Raw genomic sequence first — 22,494 nt, 5'->3', positions numbered from 1 at the left:
TGGGAAGATGGGAGGGGCAGGTATATTGGAGTCACAGGCATGTGTGTGGGAGGGACAACATATAACCTTTTTGTCTGTTTATGTTCCACCAGGGTTACAAGGCACAACACTGGCAGATCTGGGGACGGTCCTACTTTCGCTCCCTGAGGGGCTATTACTCTTGGGAGGCGACTTTAACGCAGTCGTCTCTGGTATGATGGACAGGTATCTGTAGCATTCTCACTTTACTGTTCTTGTGGAATTGTTATTGCACGTTCTTACATCTCCATTCTGTATGTGTTCTCTAACAGATGTATCGATTTAATGCTCTTTCAAGGTGGTTGTTTAAGCTGTCTCTCTGTCTAATAAACTACCTACAACCAACTCTTCTGTCTACTGAGATACAACATAATTTGGCGACTATCGGGATACGTATGAAGGTAGAAGAAAGAATCCAAAAATTGAAATCTCATTTTTTTTTTAAAGAAAGACTTTGAGAGACAGCGTTCACCAGAAGAAGAAAAAATAAGGTATTTATTTCGTTCTGTGTAGTATGATTGCACCAGCGGCTGTATTTGTACTTTATGTGCCCTGATTGCACCAGCGGGAGCATATTTCCTTCATTTTCGTCATGTTAATAACATTTTCTAATCTTATTCAAACGATTTAATTACTTAAAGAAATCTCAGACGTTTTGAGACTTTAAATTGTGTTCGGAGTTACTTTCAACATTTTTTTTTCCGGTTTCACCGCATTTCATTTCAATTGCATGTTCTTGTTTCACGATGCATCTTTTAAAAACGTTCCTAATCTGTTGAGCAGTTCGGCACTTTGGATCCTTCGTACTCTAGCAGCGTCGCCTAGCAATCCTCATTGCGCGCTCACCGAGTATTCGTCATTCTGCATCTTCTACGCATGCGCATCACGAACTGCGTGTACTACGTATTACGTCATCACGCTTGTGACGTTTCCAGCGGCCATTTTGTCTCTTAAGACGACTGTTTTCTGTTTCCACAGCAACGAATATTTTCTTTCCATCTGTTTTTTGAGGAAGTTTTCCTATTTGTAAACTACTACATCGATATCCCTGAAACGATTGTTTTCTTTTCCACAATTAACAACTTTTGATACCATCTACTCCACAGACTACGATGACAACTTTTATTGTTTTAGACTATTGTTTTAAAACACATTTTACTGTTTCATGTATTGTGAACTTTCCTTTTAGGTATTAAGGGCCCGATGTAGGTAAACGCGATTTTCCGAATTCAAAATACCGAGGCGGGCATAATCGGTATTCTGAAATCGGAAAACGAGATGTAGGGAAAAAAAAGCAAATGAATACCGAATCGGTCGTCATCGGTAATGAGAATCGGTACGTTCCGAATCGGCAAGGACCGATTCGGGAAGTACCGAATCGGCTAACAACGAATCGGAAATTACCGAATCGGCCAACACCGAATCGGTAAAAGCCGAATCTGTAAAATCCGATTCGGCAATCATAGATTCGTAGCCATGAAAACACACCCATGGCGAAAAAGCCCATAGGAATGCATTGAAGAAACCGAATCAGCTTTTACCGAATCGGATAATACCGATTCGGATAATACCGAATCGGATTTTACCGAATCGGTAATATCCGAATCGGTAAATGCCGATTCAGCCAATGAGGTGGCTCCCCCTCCCCCACCCAAACAGGGAGTGGCAACCCTGGCAGGTGCAGCTAATTAAGAAGGTTCTGGAGAGCCAGCCTGAGCTCAACACTCACAGTTTGCAGCAGTTGGAGTAGGAGGTTGTCAACAGAACTGTAGAACATGGCAGAGCAGTGCAAAAGCCAGAAGTCCTCCCAGAAGAGGAAGCCGAAGTTCACCACCACCGAGCTTCAGGTGCTGGTCGAGGAGGTGGTGAGGGTGCACCGCCAGCGGTTCGGAAATCTGTCCCTCAATGTGCCAGACAGCACCAAGAGGAGGATCTGGGCCGAGATCGCCCAAAAGGTAAATGCTGCGGGTGTCACCCCCAGGTCCGTTGAAGAACTAAAAAAGAGATTCTACGACATCCGCAGCCTCAAAAAAAAGAAGATGGCTGAGATACAGAGGCAGGCTGGACTCACTGGAGGAGGCAGGAACCCGGCGCCACCCCTCACCGAGCTGGAGGAACTGGTCTCCAGCACCATTGAGAGGGAGAGTGTCAGTGGAATTGGGACCCTGGACAGCTCTGCAAGAGCTACAGCTACAGGTAAGAAGCATGCGCATCATGACACACCCTACCAGACACCTCCCCATTAGACACAATGCATAGGCAAACCCCAGCACAGTACTGTCACCAACATACAAGAGACAAGCATCATGGTACATGTAGTCAGCAGTAGTTAGCTAAACATGGCAGTGCAGAATCACAAGACAGGAAACAGTGTGACACAGTGTAAGGAGATGCAAGGACATGTGGAATGCTGAAATTGTACTGACTGTAATACATCGGCACTCAGTTTACAAATGCTTCTTTGTACCTAGGGGCCCCATCAGGCGGAACAACATTGACATCAGAGGGAGCAGCACCGTCTGACACTGCAGTCGCAGGGCCGAGCACCAGCCAGGCTGCCCAGGAGGAGGAGGAGGAGGAGGACGGAAACACCCTAGGGCTAGGTATGGAGGGAGACCTGGTCATAGACTTCGATGCACTGAACTCCCCACAAATGGCCAGCACACCCCCCTTGCAGTTCTCCCCAGAGAACTCCCCTACAAGGGACACCATTCCGCCTACACCAGCTCCTGCCACAACCATGGCCTTGCCACCTGTACTACCTGTCCTGGGAGCAGCGGCTCAAGGACCGGCCAGCACCACACCCCCACCAGTGGCACCCCAGCCCACTCAGCAGGCCGGAAACAGCAGTGCCCGGCGCCGTACCATCACCACCACTGCTGCACCAGCACGGGAGGGCAGTGTATTCCTGGGCCTCGAGGGACAGATGGTGAAGATTCAGAGGCAACAGGCTAGATCCACGATGGCCTGCCAACGCCAGCTCCTGCAGCACAACCTGCAGATGGGAGAGTTGGTCAAGGGATTCCAGGCCTTCGTGGAATCGAACAAGGAGGTGGCAGCAGGGTTAGGCAGGCTGACCACTGCCATTACCCAATCATCTAGCAGACAGGAGGAGCATGAGCTGGTGCGCAGGCGGGATGTCCGGGTGCTGAACCGCGCCATGGGCCGCCTTGCTGCGGCGACGGCACAACTGTGCCATCGCAGCGCGAACCAGGAATCTAGCCTGAGCCAGCATACGGCTGAGCTCACAAGGGGGATGGCCCGGATCACCACTGCTATGGAGGCCATGATTATTTCGAACACCGCCTCCAATCCTGCCCTGGACCTGGGTGATGCTGGGGACAGCAGCAGCCGCAGCAGCCCGGCCAGCGCTGCGTCTGAACCACGTAGGAGCACCAGGCGCTCCGCTGATGCTGCTGGGCATTCAGAGGGGGCTGAGGGACACCCCAGTGGGTCTGGCAAGCGGGCAAAGAAGTAGCCTTACAAGGGCGGGTAAGGCAACCTGAACCTTGAACTTTATTTTATTTCCTATTCACCATTTTTTGTTGCACATCAGTGCTGTAACTGTGTTGCAACAGTATTAAAATGTGTCTTTTCCAACCAACATTTTGCTGTCTTTGCATCTGTCCTCACTCAGAAATAGTTCTCAGTAATCTCCTCACGTCTGTATCTGCCATCACTTGGCGTACACACCCCAGCTGGCTGTGTCAGTGGCACAGCTTCGTTGTCGTCATGGTCCTCGTAGTCAGACAACTCCACCTCAGTGCCCTTCTTCACCGCAAGGTTGTGTAACATTGCACATACACCTATGATCTTGCAGCAGGTGATGGGGGTATACTGCCTTGCACCTCCACTCTTGTGCAGGCATCTGAATCTACTTTTCCAGATGCCAAAGGTCCGTTCGACAACATTCCTTGTGCGTATGTGGGCCCGGTTATACCTCCTTTGGCTGGGTGTGGAGGGGTTGAGGTAGGGGGTGAGTATGAATGAGCGGAGGGCATATGCACTGTCGCCTGGAAGAGAAAGGGGTCGGTGTCACTAACGAATCGGTACATGGACCGAATCGGTGATTTTCCGATTCGGTGTCACTAACGAATCGGTACATGGGCCGAATCGGTCTTTGCATCCGAATCGGTGTTTTTCCGATTCGTTACATATCCGATTTTCGGTATGTATGTATCGGATTCTTTCCCATTCGGTACTCATTCCGATTCGGTTTTCACTCCGATTCTTTATGTTTTTTGTTCCCTACATCTCGATGGCTGTTTACCGATCCGTAAGGGCCAAAAATCGGTATTTTCGGCCGTTACCGATCGGTAACGCCCTACCTACATCGGGCCCTAAGTACTTTAACATGTCGAATAATGTTATTTCTCCTGCACATTTTTTACCAATAGCTGGTGATCCCAAAGTGGAGTGGGATCTATGGATGGATGTTCGCCTAAGAGGAAACTAGCATTATTAAAGAACTGTTAAGGAGGTGCAGGGTTAAAAGAATTGGAAAATTTACCCCCTATTGAAAATGTAGGTGCTGGAGGCTTAAATATTTTTGAAATTGTTGTAAAACAACTTAGTATCAGATTTGGCAGGAAAATCAATACTGTCATGGAAAGATTTAAATTTTATTCCCGGCTACAAAAAGAAGATGAGTCTATCGAGAATTACGTAGCTGCGTAACGTACTTTAGCTGGATCTTGTTAGTTTGAAACTATAAATTCTGAACAGGTTTTGAGGGATCAGATTATGATGCGTACAAAAAGTAAAAAGATTCAAGAACGTTTATGGATGGGTTCAGAATCTTCTCTTAGTGCAGTGTTAAACATCGCTAAAGGCATTGAACAATCTGAGTTATTTGTGAGTGAAATCAGAGGTCAAGAAGTCAAAAGTAAAGTAGTTATTCCTGAAGTTTCATTAGTAAAGAATTTCTCTAATTTTAAGAAACCTTCTTTTTCTTCTGCTAAAAAAGAGATTTTTACCAAAGATAATAAAACCTTTGTGAGGAAATCCCAGATTATATGTTACAGATGTGGAGCTAATGAGCATGTAGGAAACTACAGAGGTTGTCCAGCTTGGAACAAAATATGTATAAAGTGTAAGAAACTAGGTCATTTTAACAAAATGTGTAAATCATCACAAAAGGTTAATTTTTTGTCTTACGAAGAATGTGAAGATTTTGAGCAGCCTTCTGAAATCAACACTTTATTGTGTGTTGGAGATACCAAATGCAAGGGTTTTCCTACTGATATTATTATCATCAATGGTGAAGAAATACCTATGCTTATTGATTCTTGTGCCTGGTATACTATTATAGGAAAGAATATTTTTAACAAGTATTGGGGCACAATGAGCTTGTTACCGCCTGATGTACATCCGGATGGATATTTAGGAAAAAAAATCAATTTGGAGGGGTACATGTGGGCTGATATCAAATTTAAGAACAAGTCAACTAGAGGTAAAGTATATGTTGCTACTAAAGGAGCATCTATCCTTTGTTGGCCTCACCAACACGATTTAGGTATTAAACTTGACCCAAATGCCTCACCTCCAGTTTATGTAGTACCACCTGAAAACGATTTTGTAGTTCAAATGAAGAACACATTTCCATCTATTTTTACTGATGATTTGGGGGGTTTTGTTAATTTTAAACATCGCATCATTCTCAAAGAGTCAGCTATTCCCATTCGACATAAGGTCAGGAATGTGCCTTTGGCCTATCGTGAGAAATTAAAGATCATTTTGTCTGATCTGGTTGCAAAAAAGATTTTTGAACCCACCGAATCATCGCCATGGGTTTCGCCAGTGGTTTTATCCCTTAATAGTAATGGGGAGCTTCGTTTATGTGTTGATTTTCGTAGTTTAAACAAGGAGATCTGGGTTGACAGGCATCCCTTACCCCATATTCATGAGCTTATTTCCACACTTGCAGGTGCTTGTGTATTTTTAACGCTAGATCTAGCTAGTGTCTATCATCAGGTGGTTTTACATGAAGAATCAAAGTTTTTACCCACTTTTATTACGCCTGAGGGTATGTTCCAGTTCTGCCGAATGCCTTTTGGCTTAGCCAGTGCAGCATCTGTATTTCAAAGACTCATGAAAGCAGTTTTGGAGGGTTGTGAAGGAGCTATTGCCTTTCAAGACGACATTCTAATTCATGGTAAAAGTTTTGAGGAACATGACAGAAACCTAGAAAAAGTTTTAGAATGTGTTAAAAAAAAAGGTTTGACATTAAAATTGTCCAAGTGCAAGTTTAGACAGAGCAAGGTTGAATATCTTGGCCATGAAATTTCTTCTCTAGGTATTAAACCCAAGTATCACAGTCGGAGTATATCAAAGGCACCAGCACCATCGAGAAAAGAACAGTTAGTCTCATTTTTAGGTCTCACTGAGTTTTATAGCAAATTTGTTCAAGACTATGCTTCAAAAGTACATCCTTTTAAGAATGTTGTTAAAAAAAGATGTTAAATTTGCATGGAATAATGAGCAACAATCTGCATTTGTTTTATTGAAACAAGAAGTCATCAATGCTCCTTTCTTAAGACCATTCGAATTGGGTAAAGAATGTATAGTATGTGTGGATGCAAGCAATGTTGGTCTTGGCTCTGTGTTAATGCAGAAGGACAAGGGTGAAGAATATGTAGTATCTTGTGCATCTAGGACCTTGCGTGGTGCTGAATACAATTATTCTACCATTGAGAAAGAACTATTGGCGTGCACTTGGGCTGCTGAACATTTCAGACAATTTATTTGGGGAACACAGTTTCGGTTAAGAACTGACCATAAGCCTTTGATAAACGTGCTGGCAGCTGGCGGTGGTAGGACTTTAACTGCACGTTTAGCACGTCTTGCTGCAAAATTGCAAGAATTTCAATGCATTGTTGAGTATGTTCCTGGTCGTTTAAATGTACATGCCGACTGTATGTCCAGGTTGCCTTTGATCAATTCTATTAGTATTGATGATTGTGTTGATGATTCAGATGTTATTTTCAACATTGATGATGTTAACGGCTTTGGTGTTGGAGATTTGCCTGACGGTATTTCGGTGTTTGACTGGAGAGAAGTAATGAGTAAGGATACTAGTTTATCTTTTGTAGTAAATTATTTACAACATGGTTGGCCTCAAGAGAGAAATTTGTCGGGTGACATCTCATCCTTTTATAAAGTGAAAGATGAACTTATGTTCGATCAAGGTTTCATAATTAGAGGTGACAAAATAGTTCCTCCTGCTATGTTGAGAGAAAGGATTATTTCCATGGCCCATGAAGGTCATATGGGAATGTCTAGCACAAAGAGGCGTATTCGTGAGTTCTATTGGTGGCCTAGTATTGACAAAATGGTTGATAAATGGGTTAGTTCATGTTCTCCTTGTGCTAAAAGTGACAAATCCGATAAAGCTTTGGCCGTAGGTATTTCTCCTATTGAATATGTCACATGTCCTTGGAAGAAGTTAGGGATTGACATTGTTGATCCTCTGGATTTGTCCACTCATAGGGAAGTTTTTGCACTAGTATTGATTGATTATTGTTCGAAATGGCCAGAGTTAAAGATTGTGGACAAAATTGGTTCTACTCGAGTAATTCAATTTTTGGATGAGGTCTTCTGTAGGGAGGGCATTCCGGCAGAAATTGTGTCGGACAATGGTCCGCAATTTATTAGCAAAGAATTTGTGTCTTTTCTTGAAAGGTGTGGCATAGTGCACAAAAGGGTATCTAATTATAACCCCCAGGCCAATGGTCAAACGGAACGCTTTAATAGGGTTGTCAAAGAGTCCATCCAATTGACCCTTAAAAGTAATTTGGATTGGAGAAGAACTTTACGTGCCACATTGTTATCTTATATCGAATTTCCCCTAATTCTTTTACAGGTTTGTCTCCATTTGAGATGCTTAGAGGTAGGAAGCCTGGTTCAAAGCTTCTTCCTTGGTGGTTGAACATCAAGTTTCCTTGTGAATCTTCTTTTGACTCTTCCGAGGTTAGAGAAAAAGTTTTGAAATACCAAGAAAAGATGAAGAGCAATTATTTGTCTTTGGACAACCGCAGTAGTAAGATCAAGGTTGGTGATTTTGTGCGTGTTAAGTTTGGTAGGGTTTTCGGCAATAAATGGAACAAATGGTTTGATCCATGCAAGGTCACTGAAATATTTTCCAAAGCAGTACGAGTTGAAGGGGGTAAATTTTGGAATTTCAGGAGGATTTCTTTATGTAAAGGTTCGAATTTGAACGTAGATCTTCATTTAAATTCATCTACTATCAAAAATTATTCTGTTGTGAATCATTCTGTAGACAAGTTAAAAAAAACCTGACAAGAAAGATGATGTATCTTATTCGGCCATGGTTGATACTTTTGGGTGTGAAAATCAAAATGTGGATGGTTCTTTTCCTATGATCGATAATCGTACTCCAGTTGATGTTACAAGGGTTGTTGACAATGAAAATGCTGATAATATTGCTGTACAGAATACTATTGTTCCAGATGTCATCTTGAGGAAGAGTGCCCGTGTCAAATGTATTCCTGTAAAGTTGCGGGATTATTTTCATTGAGTTTTTTTGTTTTTTTTTTGTTTTTTTCTTCAAAAGGGGGAAGGTGTGTAGCATTCTCACTTTACTGTTCTTGTGGAATTGTTATTGCACGTTCTTACTTCTACATTCTGTATGTGTTCTCTAACGGCTGTATCGATTTGATGCTCTTTCAAGGTGGTTGTTTAAGCTGTCTCTCTGTCTAATAAACAACCTACAACCAACTCTTCTGTCTACTGAGATACAACAGTATCCCCCACAGGAAACGGGGAGGGCGATGCGGTGGCTGCCTGACTTTATAGACGCAATGGGACTTGTCGATAGTTGGAGGTTACTCCACCATGATCAAAAACAGTACACTTTCCACTCTGGGGCACATGATAGTCTCTCACGCCTGGACTACTGTTTGGTCCCTGCTGCACAAGCCTCAAACATAGCGGAGGTTACACATTTAGCCAGAGGCATATCAGATCATTCTCCACTTTGGATTCACATTGTCATAACCCGGGGCACGGCGAAGAAGGGTGGCTCCAATAAATCCGTGGTATTTGCGTAACCCCAAGACCCGCAAATACCTCCTCACTAAGCTAGATGACTACTTTGCCAATAATATGGGATCCGGGTCTTCGCCTGGATCCCTATGAGAGGCCTTTAAGGCAATGATCCGGGGCCACGCCCTGTCTGTGATAGCGGGAACTAAGAAGGAGAAGCAGAGAGAAGTTGTGGAGTTGGAAACTGATATCAGCAAACTGGAGGGTGAACTGGAACAAGAAGTGTTTGGCTAAGCTTCACCAGCTAAGCCTAAAGCAGCATGACTACAGGGCATTGGTCACTGATAGGGCTAAGGCTCTTGGTATGGAGCAACAAGGTAGATTGTACGAGCTGGGGGACAAGGCAGGGAAGCTTATTGCATGGCTGGATAAAAGAGATTGGGCTTGCCGGTTGGTCCCGGAGCTCCTTTTGAAGGAGGAGACGCGACTCACTGAACCGCAGGAGATAGTAAATGCATTCGCTGCGCACTTCCAGGCTGTATATACATCGGTTTCTTCCTGCCCGGAAGCTGATTCCCACTTATTGCCCCGAGATATACAACTCCTGTGTCTTTCTTTTGACGATCGGCAGTTTATGGACAGTGCGATGACAGCGGACGAGATTGCCCTGGCCATCCGTTTGTTGAACTCCGGTAAGGCACTGGGCCCCAACGGGCTGCCCATTGAAATTTATAAGCTTAAACCGGATAAACTCGCGCTTTACTTGAAGGAAATGTTCATGGAGTCCAGGGACGCAGGGATTCTCCCTAGAGATCAGAGAATTGCTTCGATAGTTGGGATCCATAAGGAGGGCACGATTAAAACAAGCTGTGCCTCCTACGGGCCCATTTCACTCCTTAACGCCGAGCCGAAGATTTTGGCCAAGCTCCTGGCAATAGACTGGTAAAAGTCATCAGTTATCTGGTACACCCCGACCAGTCGGGCTTTTTGCCCCATAGGAACACTGCCCTAAATCTGCGCAGAATGCACGGGGTGTTAGTCACACTCTACAGGAGCCAGCTTTAATTGCGCCACTTGACGCAACAATGGCATTTGACACAACAGAATGGCCTTACTTGTGGGCAGTTTTGGCGGAGTTTGGGTTTGGCCCCGGGTTTATTGGATGGGTGAGTCTGCATTACTCTGAGCCTCTAGCTCAAGTAGTAGTGAATAATAGAGCTTCGGCTCCCTTCTTGCTGGGACGGGGCACCTGTCCGGGATGCCCGCTGTCTCCCTTTCTTTTCTCTCTGGCTCTTGAGCCTTTGGCCGCCTGGATACGCTGGGAACCTTTGATCAAAGGTCTGCTGTGGACCCCTTAATGGGAGGACCGGATATCACTGTATGCAGATGATCTACTGCTTTATCTGACCTCTCTGCGTAAATCTCTTATTGTGGTCTTTGATATCCTGGATTCCTTTGGGAGAAACTCGGGGCTTTCCATCAACTGGGAGAAATTTCTGCTGTTTGTATTGAAGGGAGACCCCCCTGTCTCTCCAAGAAACTGTCCTATACAGGTTAACACAGAAGGGTTCAAATATTTGGATATTTTTGTTTCACTGGATTCCTTGCTTAGTTATACTCGAAACCTTCTTCCTCCTCTCCAAAGACTTAAGAGTGATGTTTCCAATTGGAAGAAGTTTCCTCTTTCACTGTTGGGAAGGGAAGCCCTCTTTAAAATGATGGCCCTCCCCCATTTTCTCCATGCCCTGCAAAACACCCTGGATGTGGTGCCATCTAGATACTTTGGTGAGATAGAGACCCTACAGCGAAATTTGGTGTGGGGGGTAGGCTCTGTATTGCTTTGCACAAATTAACACTCTCCTGGTATGAGGGAGGCATATCCCTCCTGGATATCAAGAGATATTACTGGGCGTCCCAGCTGGCCGCGATCAACCATGGTACATATGGCCAAATTAACGGCCCTGGATATGCCATGGATAAATGGCTTCTCCCTGGGGGTAGGTATAGCAGACTGGCATTGACAGGGCCGACTAAACACTCAGTCAAGGTTTGGCATGTGGCCATGGGTGCACTGGGCTGGAAGAACAAGCTGACTATGGCCACCCCGCTGTGGGATTCGGAACAATTAGGCACGCTCTGGAAGACGAAAGGCTTTGACAAGTGGGATCTCATAGGAATTTCCACGATTTAAGATATCTGGGGCAGGTGGGGAATTAAATCATTCGGAGACATGCAGGTAGAATATAAACTTGCTGAGTCAGAGTACTTCCGTTATGGCAGATTCGTCACTCCCTTCTCTCAGTGCTTCCCGGGGAGTCGGAGCCACCAGAGGCGTCCCCCCTGGAGGACATGATACTGAACGGACACCTACCTGACAAAACTATCTCCTTGATTTATAAGAAATTGTTCAATCACAAGCCTGGCCCTCTGGAGGTGCTGAGAGACAAATGGACGCAGGACGGAATAGAGCTGTATGAGGACTATTGGCAAACAGCGGGGTCCTCCCCTAAGGAGGTCGCAATTCCTGCCCGCTTGTGATTAGTTCAGCTTAAAATTCTCCAAAGGATTTAAATCAAGGGACCGAGGCTGGTGCATATGGGACTCGGACAGGGGGCTATGCAAACGACAATGTGGTCAAGTGGGTACCTTTATACATATCATCTGGTAATGTGAGCTCATCAATACATATTGGCGCAATATACACGATACCATACATACAGTTCTTAGGGTCTCTCTTTCACTAGAAGCAATGAGGTGCTTACTTAATATCTGGAAGCCTACTGATTTGAATACCTCACAGACGCAATGGGCTACTTTGGGCTTCATGATTGTTAAACGAAATATTGCTCAATTGTGGGGAGCTGGCCAACCTCCCACCCTGGAAGTGTGGGAAAACAATTTGGACTGGTGCATGTTTAGGGAGAAAACTGCATATCCTGCGAGGGAATGCCCTCGAAAATGGTCATTGATTTGGGGGCCTTGGAATAGCTACAGAGGGGGAATTTTTACACCACCCCTTGCTGCCACTTTGGACGACCCCCCTTCTCCGTGAAGTTCCCATATAAACATGAACGTTGTTTAATCTGTTGCCCCCCGATGTATGCCCCGGTTGCTTTAATTGACCCTCTGTAATGTGATTTAACTGATGCTATTTCAATAAAAAGAATTATATTTAAAAAAATGAAGGGATATGGAAGGAATAATTTGTACCTGTTATGGGCGGTGACCTTGAATCACCTGATATTTCACCCAAAAGCTTCACTGGGGAACCTAGTGAACTTATAGGTTATAGAGAATTATTGTTTGTGTTTAAAAACAGGAAGGCAGATTGCAAACTTTACATAACTAAAACTAGAGCCTGTTTTAGGATGGTGGGACCAGGGAGAACTAGGAATCATTCTGAACCCCAACCATTCTGATTCGGTATGGTGATTCATGAGGATTTCAAAGATGTCAAGAAAATATTAAAAGATTTTCCTGTTTTTTTTTCTGGAGACATTCAGTAACTTAACGTGTTTCAACACAAGATAATTTTAAAAGACAAGGCAGTACCTTGTATACATAAAGCCCTTAACATTCCCATGACTATAAGGGACAAAGTGTCCAAAGCGTTGGACAAGTTGCAGGATGCAGGGATAAAAGAGGCAATTGAGTCTTCTGATTGGGGTTCTTTATTGGTGGTTGCTAAATGGGCCAATGGAAAACTTTGGTTATGTGTAGACTTACAAGATCTTAACAGGAATATTTTTGTAGACCAATTTCCTCTACCAAAGATTGCCGAACTGTTGCCAAGTGCATGATATTTTTACGACCTTAGATTTGACTGCGGCATACCACCAGGTACCCTTGCACCTTGATTGTCGCCGGTTGACGGCTTTTATCAAGCCGTTTGGGTGTTTCCAATTTATAAGGGTGCCTTTTTGTCTGGCATCTGCTGCTGCAATGTTCCAGAGGTTGATGTTCCAACTTTTTAAAGGAGGCAACCAGGTTATATTTTTATCAGGACTACATTCTGGTGATGGTAAAAACCGAGTAGGAACATGATTCTAAACTCAGATGGTGCTGAGGGTATTGCTAGATCATGGTTTGATATTACTTATCATGTACCCCAATTTATATCAGGAGTTTTTAAATCCTATCTAAAAAGTAATGGAGTGGAACCACTTCCATATCTCATCCCGTTGGAAATGGTACAGTTGAGCAATTTAACAGGGTGTGAAAGAACACCATTCAACTTTCTAAAGTGCCAAATTTATCATGGCTAAACGATGTTTGGTGCACGGCGTTGGCTTATCGCATTACACCATGTGGATCAACAGGGCATAGTCCTTTTGAGATAATGATGGGACGTAGTCCTATCATGAAAGAAATGCAGGTATGATTTCAGTCAAGTATGAGTGAATGGACACCTTTGGAAGTAAGAAAAAAGTCAGAAGTTCAGTAGAGAAAGGGGTATTATAACAAGAAACCCAATTGTAAAAACGTAGGAGAAGGAAGGTTTTTACAGGATTTAATGGCAAAGCAAATATTTTGTAATTCTGTTCTGTTGAGTGATGGCACATTAGTTGCATTTCCAAATGTAAAGGAGAGAATAGCATGAGAACAGAAGTGCAAAGGGACACTGGACCTTCCGTTGTTGAATGGTGATGTGAGCCAAGAAAGGGAGGTGAATGTGGAGGGAGGAAATCTGTGGAGGAAAATATACAGAATGATGGCTAATGTTCTATTCCGGTTCCTGGGATAAAAATGAGATTGGGAAGAATGGGCAGGAGAAGCACAGAACCTATAAAGTTAAAAGATTATATGTATGAATATTAGTGAAGGATAAGATTGTGTCATGCATAACATTGTCTCACCATATTAACTACCTATAGTACTTAAGATGTTTTGGTTATACTGTTAGACTCAGAATTATAAGTTATACAATTGGGATGTTATGTAAATTGTTAGTACTTATTGTCCCCTTTGCCCATCCTTAACTGCCCATGTCATATTTTGATTTGGGCATTGTGATGTCATTGAGAATATCAGGCATTAAGGCTGTGAGGAGCTGGCGAGAGGTGTCTGCCTTTCTTGGTGCTTACACCTGAGGCATATATATATATATATATATATATATATATATATATATATATAGATAGATATATATATATATATATATATATATATATATATATATATATATATATATATATATATATAATAAAGAAATTATGTGTATGAACTTTGTGTTAGCCGCATTACAACAGCAGTGTACTAGCATGCCCATACGACCAATGTTCGTAAAGCCCAGAATTATCATAGGTTCTGCAGTTTGATCAGAACCCCTCTTTTAAACTCAAATTCATCTACCCACACATGTCCAGCCATGCACAGCATGTGCAGACAGTCGTTTTTCAGGTCTAGCATAGCGCAGGGCATGCGCTGCACTAGGAAATCGACCTTTTGGAATCACTTCAGCTTTCTTCAAGTTTAGTTGAACTTGAAGCTAGTGTGTGTGGTGCTCACACGCGATTGGCCTTTGCATCTGGCTTCAGCACGCAATTGGTCAAAGGTGTGTGGATGTCCCAGCTTCTTGGCGAATGTTTACTCCCAGAGCGTTTTGCTCTCAGGAGCCAGCAGCGGTGCGCAGATGCCATCTGTTTTTATAAAGTGTGGCCGCGCTTGTCTCCCATGCAGTCTCTCCTCCCCCTCTTGTGCAACGCCTCTGTTGGCTCGCTCAACTATATTGACTCAGAGGGACCACTCTGAGCCCTGCTCACATAGAACGCACTTTCGACCCCTCAGAGCGCAGACTAGGGGCCACAAGCCTTTGGAAAGAAAAGGCAGTTCCCCGTGCTTGTCGGCTGTCCTCTCTGACTTCGGCCCCTCTACAGTCAGACTCAGACCCAGGTGAGGCAGAATTACACAGGCAGACCCCAGAACCTTGTGAGTGCACAGTGCACACTCAGGCTCTTCTTCAGAATGCTCCGTCCAACACACGGGCACCCTCATTCACCCTGTGTGGACACCTGTGCTCTTAGTGCTTACACTCTTAGGAGGACCTCTGAACAAGTGAGGGCCGCACGAGTGCACACTCATACACGGGTATCTGTAGCACACACTCTGACACCTGCATCTGTCTGCTCTGCAGTCACCTGTAGCTCTGGTGGTTAGAAGACTGCCATGCCTCTGTAGTGCTCCCTCGGACACCTGCACTTCAGTGAGCATACCCAGACGTCAGCGTCACTTACCCACAAAACTCTGGAGTGTGCACAAGTGCATAAGTGCTTTACACTGCACATTCTAACCCCGTGTCTCTGCAATGCACAAGTGTGTGTTTGGAGTGCACATTCCGACCCTGCTCTCTTGAGTCACAGGTGTGTGTTTGAAATGCACATTCCGATACTGTGGCTCTAAACTGCTCAAGTGTGAGGTTCTGGAGTGTACATCCCAAACCCAGTGTCTCAAGAGTGTACAAGAGTAAGCTTTTACACAGCTTTTCACTCTGATCCTAGTGTTTCTGAAGGGCACATGGGTGTGCTTTTTAAGTGCACATTCTAACCTCCGTGTCTCTGAAGTGTACAAGAGTAGGTTTTTTGACTGCACATTTCGGCCCCGTGAATCCGAGTGCACACTTGTGTTCTTCTGAAGCGCACTTTCCGACTCCCGTGCCTCTGGAGTTTAGATTCAGGTTCCGTGTGTCTCCAGTGTTCCCGCTCAGAGACCTGTGTTTCTGAAGTGCACTCTAGGACCCCAGCTCTCTTGGAGTTCACACGCACGTGCCAGAGGGGTCAGTGCTCGGGGTGATATACAAAGTTTTTGAGTTTATCGGAGAGAAAAGGAAGTACTTCAAAGTTCTTCTCCTTCCAGGGGTCCCAGAGAGGCCTACATGTGTTAGAACCAGTCCGCTCGGCTGTGTGCCCCGGAGTAAACCTAACTCGTGCGCGGCCAGCGGCTGAACATGCCTGCACCAGGTTTAAATACAGAAGAAAACCTAGCAGAGTAATATGATGTGTCCCATTTTTAAATAAGAGTCAAACTTTTTGTAAGGGTTGTTCTGTAGAGCCCGGGCCCTACTTGTAGTCCGGAGGTTTCATGTTGTCTTTGCTCTTGTTTCTTACCTCCCTCTCAAACCATGAATATTGATAAACCGTCCCAAGATTACTCTCTCTCTCTGACCTGTCCCACTTCCAAGGCATGTCCTCAGTGCTCGCATTCTACTCTAGCCCCTCTCAGCATCCCCTCGAACAATTGTCCCTGTCCCCTCTTAACTTCCTCTCAAACCCGTGGCTCTGACCCTCTCAGAACCGTTAGAGGTCGGTCATAACCCGCTCCAGATCTCTCTTAACCCTGTCATCGTTTCCTCTCTATTTCTGTCCTAGTTCATTCAATTCTAATCCCTGCCCTGGCTCTAACAACCCATGACCGAAATCTGTCCTAACTTCTCACTACCCTTCCTCCCCTATAACTTTGTTCTTCCTCCTCCGTCTGCTTTCCAATTTCCATTTTAGACCCCCGCCCGACCCTCCAACCCCCTCCTTACTTCTGAACTTGCTCCCTTGTTACTTCTGTCGTAAATCCCTCCTAAACACGGTCCTCGCACCCTACTCATACACGCCTTTGTAGTTCGTGTCCAACACTTACCTGATGACTTCAGCAGTTTGATGATGTGTGACTGTTGTGTTGTAGACCATTATGTTGTATATAGTTATCCTTTGCTCATTTATTATTGTTAAGGGGAAGATGTGTTGTGTTGTAGTATTCTTAGTTAGGAATGTAGAAGTGTTCTTAGAATAGGAATGCATGTGTGGGGTTCCAGGGAGGGACAGTTGATGGGGGAATGAGGACAAGTAGACATCGTCGGTGATGTGTTATGAGCGGAGTTGCCAATAAAGTACTTAGTAATGAAACTGGACTAAGAGCCATCTTTACAATTTTGGTGACGGAGGATTGGGCAACTCTGCGTGGACCCACGGAGTTAAAAAAATTGAAGCCTGAAGTGAAATGAAAAGAAGATACAGACGGAGGACGAGGATAATTGAAAAGAGGAACTGAGGAGTGAAATTGACAAAGACGGAGGTGAGCGAAACGACGGAGTATTCATGTGAGCAGTGAATGACTATTTTGTTAAAAAAAAAAGAAGAGGTAAAATAACGTGTTACCGGTGTGAAGCAGCGCGTGTCAGCTGAGAGGCGCGTGGAAGGAGGTTATCGCGTGCGGCAGCAGAAGCAGCTAGAGGCGCGAGGAAGGTGATTCAGACACTGCGCACAGCAGTGGCAGAGGCGAAAGAGGCAGCGTCTTTGTGATTGTGACGCATGTTAAAGGAAGCGAATGTGCACACGCTGATTGGCTAGCGTGTGACGTCATCACGTCGGCGGCCATTTTAACGAGTTGGGAAGACTCGTATTCGTTTTAAAGAAGGAAACGATTGTAAAGGATCAGAAAAGCAGTTTAAAAGTTGAAAAGTCCCTTTTGAAGAATGGAATTGCAACAAAAAGATTAATAAAGGAAAAGGAAGAACAAACATTAACAAAGGAGGAACGTTTATTAAAAGCGTAAAGAATACTTTAAAAAAAAGAAAATGTGTGCAGCGCAAACATTCACATTAACGCCACCAATACAATTCTTAACAGAGCCTGGAGAACCGAAAATAAGATGGCAAGAGTGGAAAGTATACTTTAAAAATTACATGTTCACTATTAAAAATGAGGAAATGACACCGGAAATGAAAAAAAGGAATATTACTGCATTCCTTTGGGCCAGAAGGAATTAGGCAATATGAACGGATGCAAAAAAAGGAAAGAGGTGATGAAGAAACAGATGTATATGAGAATGCGTTGGACGATTTAGAGAGATATTATGCACCAACAGTATGTGTGGCAATTGACAGATACAAGTTTTTCAGGAGTAAGCAAGAACCGAATGAGAAGATTGATGATTATTTGAGCGTTTTGAAGAGAATGGCAGAGAAATGTAGATTTGGACAGATAGAAGAGAAGGTAATAAGAGATCAAGTCATAATGCTCACAAACAATAAAAGGGTGCAAGAAAAATTATGGACCATGGGAGATGGAACACTGAATAAGGTGCTAACGGTAGTAAGAAAGGCTGAAGTATCAGTCAGATGTGCAAAAGCAGCCCTGGAAGAAGCGAAAGGAAAAGATGGAGAAGAAGTGTGTTGTGAGAAAAACTATAAGAGCAAGCAGCGTTGGTGCAGAGAAGAGAGATAAATATGATGAAGAAAAGTCGGAGAAGAAATATTTTCAAGCAACAAAAAATGAATATAGAAGAGGAAGCACAACTAATTTAGCATGATTTAGGTGTGGAAGTTATACACATTTGGCGAACAGCCAAGCATGTAGAGCAAGAGATCAAAAGTGTACAGTTTGTGGTTTAATTGGTCATTATGCAAGAGTTTGTTAAAGAAGAGTTAAAACTACAAGGATAAAGTATGTGACAGAGGAAGAAGATGAGTTGAGGAAACCAGCTAAAGAAGACGATTCAGATGAAGACAATGACATTTTTATGATAAGAGATTTTATTTTGGATGTAAAAAGTAAAGGAAGATGTAAACCCAAATGTGAAATTGAAGTGGCAGGGGTAAAAGTGATATTGGTGGCAGATTCAGGATCGCAATATAAGATAGTTAATTTGGATATGTGGAAGTAAAATTTTGAGAAGGGAATTGGTGTTGATCTAATGAAAAGTGACATAAATCCAAGAGGATTCACTGGGAAAAGCATTCCTATGGTGGGTTGTAGAGATGTGACATTTGTGTTTAAAGGGAGAGTAGCAGAGGGAAGAATGTATGTTGCGGAATATGGACCAAGTGTTTTAGGATGGAAAGATCATGCAAGCTTGGATATAATACTAAATCCGAATGCATAAATTGACAAAAAGAATGTGACATGGGTGGAGGAACTTGAAGTAGGAGATTTGGTAAAAACTAAGGAGTGGGGAATAGTGGCAAAAGGAGGAAGTGCATTTTCTAAGCCATGTAGAGTTGTGGAGTGTCTTAAGAACTCAGTTAGACTTGGTGATGGTCGGGTATGGCATACGAGTCGAATAGCTAAATGTAAAAAAGCGGAAGAGGAGGATGTTGGGGGAGCTACAGCTATGTTCTAGGATTGGTTGTGGGAAGATGAAGTGGAAGATGAAGTAAGAACTGAAGAAGATAATTGTATAGGAAATGAAGAGTTGTGTTAACAAACTTGTACAGATACAAGGGAACTGGGAAGATTTGGAAGAGTCAACCATACTCCTCACAGACTTAAAGACTATATGTTAGTTTAGTTTTGTTTACTTTTTATTTTATTTTATTTTCTTCTTGTAGACCATTATGTTGTATATAGTTTTCCTTTGCTCATTTATTATTGTTAAGGGGGAAGATGTGTTGTAGTATTCTTAGTTAGGAATGTAGAAGTGTTCTTAGAATAGGAATGCATGTGTGGGGTTCCAGGGAGGGACAGTTGATGGGGGAATGAGGACAAGTAGACATCGTCGGTGATGTGTTATGAGCGGAGTTGCCAATAAAGTACTTGGTAATGAAACTGGACTAAGAGCCATCTTTACAGTGACGTTGAGAAAATGACTTCTACATTAGTTGTATGATCATCCAATGACTCTGGGATGACTTCTAAAGTAATCCTGTTTGGCCTGGGCTCCTGGCACCGGCGGTGCAACATGAAGGAAATGAGCCAATGCAGCGTGAAAATAAAATGATAATATTCACAATGTACTGCACCCACCTTGCGGCATGACCTTTCGAGGAATAGGAGGGCAAGGGGCGCCTGGAAATGCCATGTCTTCAAGAGTCGTCCGGAGTCGCTCCGGAGAGCGGCCATGTTGTACCGCACGTGCGTAGCACGCCTGGGCTTATTCCAAGCTGGCAATAAGAAATGCCGTTCCAACTACTTGACGAATAGGTTGGCGAGTTGATCTGCATGTCACAAATTCGTAATTTTTAAATCACTGCAAAAAATTATTTGGCCACCAATCCTTCCAAAGATCGGTGAAAAGAGTACCATTAAACTGGATAATAGTAATGTCATTTACAGCGCTTAGCAACCACAGTGAGGTACAACGGAACGCACTGTATACAAATCGAGATATTAAAGTTAAGCTATTATTTTTTCTCAGGCTGGAGCGTGCTGTGTTGCCCCTTGGGCATGTGTGTACAACATAAGTGCCACAGATAAAAGGCTGTTTCCACATACACGTGAACATATGAAATGAATATTATAAGATGTGTATTGGTAAATAACACGTTCACCTGTAGGCATCTTGGCACTGATTAACAGATGTTTGTTTCCCAACTCAATGGTACTCAGTTTATCGACCTCAGATGGATGAAAGGCTGAGTGGACCCACCAGGATTTGAACCTGTGACCATGAGGTCGTACACAGGCCTTTGCAGTGGAGGCAAGGGCCTATGGAGTCCACTGAGCCACCGGCCCCGGCTTCGTCTCGGAGATCGGATTAGATCTGTTTATTGATGAGCTTTCATATTGGTAAATGACGAACTGGAGTAAAAGCAGGCATGATCTGTGAAAATGTAACGTTTTGTAGGTAGCTTTGGCGCATGGCCTTTCTGATGCAGAAGAACGAGAATTGTAGCTTTGAATGTCCTAGTCAGCACTAATTTCTTCAAAGTGTGACGCGTTGGCCTTTGTACTCGGTGCACTGATGTGCAAAACGTGCTTATTGGTTAGTTAGTGCACTTATAACATCCACCTGCTTTGGCTAATGAAGTGAGGCACATCGGGCTTTGAAGACTATGTTCCTGGAGGACAAATTCACAGGTAATTTCAGGGATTTTTATGAGATTTCAAAACGCAGTTTTAAAAATGCTGCCTGTATAATCTTTTTATTAAGCACTCATTAAAGGTATCCGTCGCAATCTGGTTGAAGGCATAATTGGAGCCTGACATGTAGCAGTATTTAAAATGTATTCAAAATCGGTCCAATAGAAAACATTGCACGAAGAACTCGTGATCTATTACGTTTGTCAGGCGTTCTATGTATGTGTTGTGTTAGAATGTAATGTTTGGATTGTTTTCTTTGCACAGATCTTCTGTTGCTGAAACAAAATGCCAGGCCCATCTTCTGTGCTCAGTGTAACAGTCAAAGCTAGAATTGAAAGTACACAGAAAGTTGGGGAATATATCGATTGTTTTACCTTCTTTGTTGTTTGTCCAGGTATCCACCGCCCAGAAGGAAACTCTTGAGAACCACGCGCAGGCGCAGTCCGCAGCACTTGACAGCTTTGGAGCCATGACTAGTTCTTTGACAGAAGCCTCAATTGATCTACAGGTGGGTCGGAAGCCAAGTTGTCAAATCCGAATATAGAGGCCCCGTTTGTGAAACTGGAGTTATTTCATGTCACGTCTAGCCATTTTCCAATGTTGTAATAGTAAAGTGCATAAGCGTGGAGTATACAGCTACAACTGCTTAGGCCGCCCCCAACTGCAACTCCCACCCACCCCCCAGTTCTAACCCCTTTTTGTGCTATTTGGGGTAGTTTGCGCTTTTTTTGATCCATAATTGTTTGTCCATATATTGTTCACACCAAATTAGCGTCCCTTTTTTCCAACATCCTGGTACTTCTAGAGGTTTGTGGATTCCCGTATTGGGACCGGGAAAATAGGAAAAATATGGCTGCACTTAGTTCTGTTTGGGAAAAATACCAAAAAAGAGGTTTGCAATAAGTATCTGTTTTTTCCCAAAAATGGCATCAACTAAAGGTTTGCGTGCCAATATCACCATGTTCCCAGCTTTTAGTAACCTACAGAGGTGTGTTTTTTGAAAAAAATAATTTTGTAATAACAGTTTTGACTTAGTTCAAAGAGGTAGCCCATTTTCCCTAATTTTTGTGCTTTCAACTTACTTCCAGTTTGTGGTGGGAACCGTTGTGAACCCCATGCATGATCCAGGAAATCTATAGATTTTTAAAAAGTAGACAAGATTCTGAATTCAACAAGGGGTCATATGTTTAGTTCAATCAATTTGTTCCCAAAGAAACTAATTATTGAAAGTAACAAATATACAATATTTGTAGGAAGAAACGTCCATTTGTGACGACGTTTTTAGGTTTTGCCTCGCGAAAAAGATGCGCTCTGCGCATCTTTTTTGCGCAGGCAAAAACCTAATGAGTACTGTGTGTGGGTTTGGGTCGGCCCTCGTCATTCATTGGCTTGCTCCATAAATGGAGCCTAGCCATTGGACGAGGGGCCTGTCCGTCAATGCCGGACCAGACACGGGGGCGTTCCCGAGATTCTTTGGCTTTTGCCGACATCACGCGACGTCAGGCGAAAGCCGGGAACGCCCCCGAATCTGTTCCGGCATTGCCGGCACCCGCCTTCCTGCTCCGGCCGTCTTTTGCGTCTCTCCTCCCCCATTCCCGCCCCCTCCCGCCCTCCCGCTCTCCCGCTCATTAATACCTGCTGCAGTTCAAGAATGCTTCCGAACCTGGAGGCCAAATTAATGACAGGC

The 22,494-nt window shown here is 43.8% G+C and overlaps 1 protein-coding gene across 3 annotated transcripts in view; it reads left to right on the top strand.

The window, feature by feature from the left end:
- LOC147660921 (myocardial zonula adherens protein-like) overlaps window positions 1-22,494 on the top strand; it is a 500,869-nt gene that overhangs the window by 242,721 nt on the left and 235,654 nt on the right. For all 3 annotated transcript variants that reach the window (XM_086951427.1, XM_086951426.1, XM_086951425.1), the window contains exon 6: window positions 21,202-21,315. In XM_086951427.1, the coding sequence (XP_086807553.1) occupies window positions 21,202-21,315 (114 nt within the window). The remainder of the gene's footprint in view (window positions 1-21,201; window positions 21,316-22,494) is intronic.

The sequence above is a fragment of the Lissotriton vulgaris genome, unplaced genomic scaffold, assembly GCF_964263255.1.
Source record: "Lissotriton vulgaris unplaced genomic scaffold, aLisVul1.2 SCAFFOLD_371, whole genome shotgun sequence".
Lineage (NCBI taxonomy): Eukaryota > Metazoa > Chordata > Amphibia > Caudata > Salamandridae > Lissotriton > Lissotriton vulgaris.
Note: the sequence above shows the minus strand (reverse complement) of the source record. Positions and strands in the feature narration are given on the sequence as shown.